This window comes from Rattus norvegicus, chromosome 5 (genome assembly GCF_036323735.1).
Source record: "Rattus norvegicus strain BN/NHsdMcwi chromosome 5, GRCr8, whole genome shotgun sequence".
NCBI classification, from domain to species: Eukaryota; Metazoa; Chordata; class Mammalia; order Rodentia; family Muridae; genus Rattus; species Rattus norvegicus.
In genome coordinates, this window is record NC_086023.1 from 80,965,215 (window position 1) to 80,973,333 (window position 8,119).

Below are 8,119 nucleotides of genomic sequence, written 5' to 3' on the forward strand. Positions count from 1 at the left end.
TGACCCACCCAGCATCAAGAGGCTGGAGATGTTACTGGAACCAAGGGCAAGTCCTTTGGCCATTTCCACCATAAGGAGTTCATCTGAGAATAATGGTCTTCTTGCCAGGACTTGGAATGAAAGCTTGGTGGCAGGGCACTTGGCTCGCATGCCCAAATCTCTGAGTTCAATCCCAGCATTGCAAACAGAACAAATTGGGGTGGTCACAGAATTTGACTGGCAGACAGTCACTGTTTTACTTCAGCCCCTTATTGACTTGCAGAACGTGGTCCCAGGATGACTGGGAGATCTTTGGAGAATTCTAACTCTTCTAACTCTCTCTCTCTCTCTCTCTCTCTCTCTCTCTCTCTCTCTCTCTCTCTCTCTCTCTCTGTGTGTGTGTGTGTGTGTGTGTGTGTGTGTGTGTGTGTTCTTTTCCTTCCAACCATGGAGTCCCAGGTTAAATGTGAATCATCACATTTTGACAAGTGATTTCTGTTTATCCGTATGGGTGTTTTGTCCGCTTGTATGCAGAAGGCATCAATCCCTTGGAACTGCAATCGTGAGCTGCCATGTAGGTGCGGAGAATCAAATCTAGGTACTGTGGAAGAGCCATCTCTCCACTGTGCCTCCCTATGCCCCTCCCTGGGCCATCTTACCAGGCCCCCATTTCTGTTTTTTTTATAAGACATTGTTTCACATAGCCCACTCTGGCCTTGAACTCACTGTGAGTCTCCATCTGTAGAATGCTTGGATTACAGACATGTGCTACCGTGCTCCTATGTAAAGTTGGTGGGAGGGGTCACACCACCTCTGCCCACTAGACAGCTTTAAGGTAGAGAATTGAGCAGGGTATGTGATGTAGGACAGCCACAAGTCAACAGTATTCTTTTTTAGGACTAATTACAGTGTCCTCCACTCAAGGATGCTAACAGACAGTATTTCTACTGAATAGCCCAGCACCCTGACTTTAGACTCACCTGACCCTGAGGTTCCCAGGTTGAGGAGGGGATTTCTATACAACAGGGCATGTGAGCCAAGTGCCCTGCCACCACTGAAGCTTTTTTGATCTTTTGTTTTGCACAGTGGGGTTTCAGATCTCCAGGGACAAAAAGCCCTTACTGTAAAAAACAGTATTTGTCAATTGTGTGCCCACTCATGCCGACAGTTGAAACCAGGACCTTACAAATTAGGCAAGTGCTCTACCACTGATCGACCTCCCTAGCTTTTGAAAGTGGCTCACACCTGTGCTCCTAGCATTCAGAAGGCTGATTCAGAAGGAAGGTCATCATGAGTTCCCAGGCCAGTGTGGACTAGAGTAAGTTCACATCAATCTGGGGTAGAGAGAGAACCCATCTCAAAAAGCCCAAAAGTACCTGGTTGTGACTGGATGGACCCTTGATGGATCTGGAGTTGGATCAGGCTAGAAAAGGGATAGAGGGAGCTATTGAGATAGCTGAGTGGACAATAGCACTTGTGGCACAAACTCTATGATCTGAGTTTCATCCCTAGAAGCCAGGTAAAGATGAGAAACCAGAGTCTACAAAATCATCTTCTGCCTCACACACACACACACACACACACACACACACACACACACACACGAGATACACATCCCACACATTCACACACACATGCCCACCATGTAATAATACATAAAAAGGACATGGGTGCGAATAATTAATGAGCTCAGAGACCAGACTACTGCCACCAAGCCCTCACAGTTCTATGATCAGAATAGGTTATAGATGCTGCTGCCACAGCAGGAGGGCCAAGACACCTCCCTCCACAGGAGAGGCGAGAAAGAAGGGACTCCCTGCCTCCAGTGTTTATTTGGTCCCAGCTACTTCCCTCACCAGACTCATGACACAGGGCTCGAGGCCTCCAGAAGGTCAAGGGCAGGCAGGAGATGGGATAGGGAGGGTAGAATATGTTCTTTAGGTACAGCATCTCTCACTGAGGAGTCCAGAGGCTCCGCACCTACCACCAGGAAGCTGTGCATACCCACAGCCCGAGCCCCCTGGTAATCACAGCGGTAACTATCCCCAACGTGAGCTGCCGCTGAAGGCTCTACACAAGCGAGTTGCAAAGCCTCACGGAAAATCCGAGGATCCGGCTTAGGACAGCCCACAGCCTCAGAAGTCAAAACAAAATCAAAATGTTCTCTCAGGCCAAGGCCTGTTAGGATATCCTCTAGTCGTCGGTCAAAGTTGGAGACCACTGCCAGCTTCATACCCCGCTTACGGCACCCCTTTAGGGTGGTCTCAGCCCCCTCCAACACCCGCCATGCAAAAGGACTGCTGAAGTCCTCATATAGCTGGTCAGCAACGGGAGCCATGGCCTGGGCGTCTGGGACGCCTGCCAGGCGGAAGGTGTGTAGGACCACGTCCATCCACCACTGACGGGAAGTAAGGCCGAGGCTCAGCCCATAGTTGGGAAAGCTGTGGCTCTGAGCTCTAAATGCCTGCCTGAAGGCTTGTTCCACGGCTGTGGCTTCCACCAGCACTCCATGGGCCCGGGCCTTGCTGGCATACTCCTCCCCAACAGGACGGCGAACCTTGATCAGGGTGTCCTTCACATCCCACGTCAGTAGACGCATCTGGAGCCTGTGTGCCATGGAGGTCAAGTTCAGTGCAGATCCCAGAATCAAAGGAGATACCAAGCTGGTTCAAACCACCCCTCCACGAGTGAACAGTGGCTCCTTTCTAAGCTGTGTGGGTCGGAGTAGTAGGCTGTCACAAGGCACTTTGGAAATGTCTTTCAGCACAAGATCCTGGAATGAAAAACCAGTAGTTGAGGTGGATGCCCTGTCCATCTGGAAGAGAAACATGAAGGTTTCCCCCTCACAAGATCTTGGGGCTGGAGCTAGAGCTGCGGCTCAGCTGGTTAGAGTGCTTGCCTAGTATACATAAAGCCTAGATTTGATCCCCAGACTGAATAAAGTAGGCATAGTGGCACACACCTATAACCCCAGTGACTGGGAGGAGGAGGCGGGGGAATCAGAAGTTCAAAGTCATCCTTGGATACATAGCAAGTCTGAGACCAGATGGGCTAAATCTGGCTCAAAAAATAAAACCCAAGGCTAGATCGATGGCTTAGTGGTGAAGAACATTGGCTACTCTTCCAGAGGACCTGGGTTCAATTCCCAGCGCCCACATGGCAGCTCACAACTGTCTGTAACTCCAGTTCCAGTGGACAGTGCCTCACATAGATACACACACAGGTGAGAACCCAAATCACTAAAAGAACACCTAATGAAGATTTTTGGACTAAGTGAAATAATTCATGCATTTGTTTCAAAACACATTTCTGGGGCTGGAGAGATGGCTCAGCAGTTAAGAGCACTGACTGCTCTTCCAGAGGTCCTGAGTCCAATTCCCAGCAACCACATGGTGGCTCACAACCATCTGTAACGGGATCCTGTGCCCTCTTCTGGTGTGTGTCTGAAGACAGCTACAATGTACTCATATAGATAAAAATAAATATTAAAAAAAAGGAAACCACATTTCTGGTCATCCTATGAGCCAGATATTGGGAAAGAAGTCAGATTTCCATGCTCTGTGGCATTTCTAGATATTAAATAATAAGGGTTTCTCTGTAGACAAAAAACTCTGAAACAGGCATCATGAAGTCAGTATGTGCCATAGGGCTATAGATCTGGAACCAAAGTTAGTCTTTGAACTCAGGGAATTTCCTTAGCAGGTGCAGTTCTTGAGGAGACCCAAGAAAAGAACACATGGTGTGCGCGCGCGCGTGTGTGTGTGTGTGTGTGTGTGTGTGTGTGTGTGTGTGTATGTGTGTGAACTTCCTTGAGGCTGGACAAAGTCGAGTGCTTTGTGTAGGGCCAGGCTCAGGGCACACCTTGTAGGTCAAAGTCAGGAAGCAGTTATGACTGCTATTATCTGTATGTGGTGTTTTGCCTCTTTGTAAGTGTACCTCAGTCATGTCTGGTGCCTGTGAAGCCAGAAGGTGTCAAATGCCCTGGAACTGGAATAACAGACGGTTGTGAGCTGTCACATGGGAACTGAACCTGATCCTCTGGAAGAGCAGCAGTGCTCTTAACCTCTGAGCCATCTCTCCAGTCCATGACCCTTTCACAATCATTAGAAAACACTGCCCTTCTTTAACAAATCCATATTCACATTTGAGACTGCCTGACTTTTTTCAAAGTCCTTCTTTTCCTCCTAACCCTCACGCTTAAGCCTGCATTAAAATATTATTAATAAAATCTCCAACTTGGCTTCATTTAAGAAAAAAAAAAAGATTACTAGTAATGTCAAAAAGGAGAAAGGTTCCTGGAGACTGACCAACAACATAACTGGTGAGGGACTGATGGAACCAGTAAGGGTTTGAAGTTACTGCCTAAGGTCACAGTGAGCCTGCAACAGCCTGGATTAGAACCCAAATGTCCAGACTCAACTTGGGCTCCCTTCCAATGGCCTTTGCTACCTATATTTATATTCTTTTACAAGTTGGATTATGTTGAACCTGGGACAGGATGACTGACTCTTGCAAGTTCTCCATCCTCCCTGGAGTGCTAAGGAGACCAACTCAGGAGGGCGACTGACCCATGGAGTCAGAGACTGATTGCAGGTTTGTCCCCAGACAGAGCAGAATGCAAAGCTGTGTCTTTTAATCTGTGGGGTCCGGGGTTCATTTAGAATGCAGCCAAACAAAACAGGTGAGGAGGGGTGTGGGGCCGGAGCGCATTAAAAAAAAAAATGTGACAAGAGGCACAGCGAAACAACCTTATAAAAACTCTCATTACGGAGGTGGGTAGGCTGAGGTTCAGCCAGGAACCAGACAGTATCCGAAAGTTCTCGTGATGTCTCAGGCTCAGCTATGTCCCAGGACAAAAGTCGTAGCCGGGCTGGGGGCTCCTTAAAAGCAGCGGGACCCGAGCTTTTAAGGAGCCCCCAGAGATGGGAGCCTCCTGAGCTAGGTCCACTGCTGACTGGTCTCCAGTGTCCCCAGCTTGTCTGCACGGGGTTCCCACGGCTCAGTGTCCCAGACCCAGCCCCAGGCCTCCGCACCTACCTGGCTCCGGGAAAGCGACCAGAGAGAGGCAGCGGCTGCTCTACCAGTGGCTCCACGTAGGCGGTCAGAAGCTCGAGACCCTCGGCCTTGCCATTGCTTCTCGCCCCGCCCTGCTTTAGGCGTCACCGAGCTCCTCCCTCGCGCCGGTCACCCGCCACGCCGCGAGTCTTGGGCCTCCTGTCCCTTTCGTTACTCCGTAGCTTCCCTGCTCCCTGTCCCAGGTCCTCTCACAGCCACCAGTCTTCTCAGGTTACTGTCTCACCCCTCATCACGTTCCTCCCCACTTTCCTTATCCTGATTATCACAACCCGGGTGATTTCTCTCTGCTTCTCATCTCTATCCCCCGCTTCGCCTCCCTGGGATGGGGACACTTGGGGAAGGACGTACCTAGATTGACTTGGGAATGGGGTGCGGGGAGTTAGGGCTCAGCCTGGCTCCCCTAAGTGCAGTGAGGACTCCAGAAAGGCTCGCTGTCCCTCTCTGTTCGGAGAGACCCCTATTGGTTCTAGAAGGGAACTGCTGTCACAACCACACAGTTTGTTCACTGCAATAACCTAGACACTTGGTCTTAAGACAGGGTCCCACTATGCAGGTAAGCAGGCCACGAACATCTTCCTGCCTCAGCCTCCCAAGTGCTGGTTTTGTGGGCGAGGCACCACCATGTTTGTCTACCCTAGGTATTCTGTAAAAAAAAAAAAAAAAAAAACCAAACAAAAAACCAAAAAACCACCACCACCACCACCACCACCACCACCACCACCACCACCACCAACAACAACAACAACAACAACAAAAACATTTAAGGGGAAGAAGAGTCGGTTTTCATACGCGTTCATCTTCAAAAAATACTGTCGAAAGCAAACAAGCAAAGCTGTCCTCTCAACCCGGTTGATTGGTGAAGTGCCAAGTAAACACCTATGTTCTGTGTCTGACCTGTTCTTTGCTGAGGATACAGCAGGAAAATGAGTTTCCTGCCTATTCGAACATGGGAGGGACAAGCAAAAACCAAGTACATAACTGAAATGAGCTGTAAGTGCTGCCCAGGAGTTGGCTGGGAGGCAGGGGCAGGAGCTTCCCTCTGCTCTTTTCTTCCCCTCCCCCACCAACACTCTCTTAAAAAATCTGTTATCTCCGGGCTCTGTGGACTTTAGATTGACTCAACTCCCACTCACTGGGCCTCAGAAAACAAAGTGCAAAGTCTCAGACCAGCCGGCTCACCTGCCAGACTGGTTTTGCAGCACAGTCTTAATTCTCAGGAATGGAGGTAGGAAGGGTGGCCAGGACATCAGAGTCCCACCTGTTTTTCAGAGAATCTTAGATCCCTCACTGTATCTCTTTCCAGGCTCACCTCAAACCTAACCTTTTAGGTTCTGATTCAGAGTCTGCCACCTTGGATAGATAAAGTAACTTCCAACAGATAAGGTAACTTCCAACAGAATCTAGGCTGGCTTTAAGTGGATTTCCAAGATAATTAATGTTACCTGCCATTTCATATGTCTCTCCATATGACGTTGGCATAGTGACAGATGATTGATGTCAAGGCAGACCACATGGGAAGTCTCTTTGAGCATTTAAGAAGATTCTTTTCAGATGAAAACAGACCTGTAGGTGCTTACGAGTCCTGTTTCAGGTCCCATGCCTCACAGCACAGGGCTACCACACTGCACATCTCCCAAGAGGGTTTGCCAGTGCGTATTGGCTCACGGGCATAATGATCTTAAGTGTTGGGCCTCTTGCTTTTTATTGTCTCTAGGTTATCAGTAGCAAGGAATAATAAGTAAATTAATAGCCAGGGATGTCACAGGAGAGATGGTGGTTGTCTTTGATATTCTGAATCTAGCTTCTTTTTGCCACTTCAAAGGTGGGTACACTTAGCCAGATATGGTGGTCTACCTGCAAGCCCAGTTAGGAAGCCAAGGCAGGAAGATCACTCCAAGTCTCAGACCAGCCTGGGCTATGGAGCATGAGCCCATTTCAAACAGAAAAACACATGTGTACCATTTAATGGATATTTTCATCCCATAATTAAATTACAAAAATCCCCTGACAGTTTCACCCCTTGGTCCATCTTATGCCCCCTGGTTTCTTACTATGCCGATGCTAGCCTGTGGTGTTTTCCTCTCTGGGAAATCAAATCACCCTTACCTCTTTTTTGTTTGTTTGTTTGTTTTTTGTTTTTTTTTAAATATATTTATTTACTTTATGTATGTGAGTATGCTGCCGCTGTCTTCAGACACACCAGGAGAGGGCATCGGATCCCATTACAGATGGTTGTGAGCCACCATGTGGTTGCTGGGAATTGAACTCAGGACCCCTGGAAGAGCAGTCAGTGCTCTTAACTGCTGAGCCATCTCTCCAGCCCTTGTTTGTTTTTTACAAGATAGTTTCTCTGTGTAGCCCTGGATGTCCTGGAACTTACTCTGTAGAACATGCTGGCCTTAAACTCAAAGATCCAAGTGCTGGGATTAAAGGCATGTACCACTGCCACCTGCCTGGAAATCAAGTTTCTTATATGAAGCATTTTTTTTCCTTCCTTGAGTTTCCTGTTGAAGACAATGAAATCCAGGCAGGATTCCAAGCCACACATCCCCCATTACTTTTTTCATTTACTTTAAAATTTTTTTTTCTCAGTTAAAACGCACAGAAAAAAACGTATACACTGGGTGTGGTGGTACATGTCTTTAATCTTAGTAATCAAGAGGCAGAGGACAGGAGGATATCTGTGAGTTTGAGGCTAGCCAGGGCTACATAGTAGAGCCACGTTTTGAATTTTCATGATGTGAATATATGCTCTTGCAACTGCTACCCAGACCCCCTCCAATCTAGATGCCTAGAGCATCTGTTTTCAGTAGTTTATCCCCCAAACGGTAGTAAGAACCCCTATTTTGCCCCCCCTTTTGTTTGTTTGTTTTTTGGTTTTTGGTTTTTTTTTTTTTTGGAGCTGGGGACCGAACCCAGGGCCTTGCGCTTGCTAGGCAAGCGCTCTACCACTGAGCTAAATCCCCAACCCCTTACACCTTCTTTTTAATATAGGATCTCATATAGTGGCCCAGTAATATGGGGTTGCCTTATTTCATCCACAGCAATCCTCCTGTTTCAGTCT

General features: G+C 48.1%; 1 protein-coding gene across 1 annotated transcript; it reads right to left on the reverse strand.

The window, feature by feature from the left end:
- Positions 1-1,663: 1,663 nt before the first annotated feature.
- Hdhd3 (haloacid dehalogenase-like hydrolase domain containing 3) lies at positions 1,664-5,131 on the reverse strand. Its single transcript, NM_001109511.1, has 2 exons — positions 5,017-5,131; positions 1,664-2,752 (listed from the first exon to the last, which is right to left on the reverse strand). Exon 2 carries the CDS (start codon positions 2,594-2,596, stop codon positions 1,841-1,843), a length of 756 nt encoding a protein of 251 aa, NP_001102981.1. The 5' UTR covers positions 2,597-2,752; positions 5,017-5,131; the 3' UTR covers positions 1,664-1,840.
- Between the last annotated feature and the right edge of the window lie 2,988 nt (positions 5,132-8,119).

What these genes read in the sequence shown, in the direction of transcription:
- Hdhd3 (NM_001109511.1), bottom strand. Translation starts at nt 2,596, where the DNA reads ATGGCACACAGGCTCCAGATGCGTCTACTGACGTGGGATGTGAAGGAC.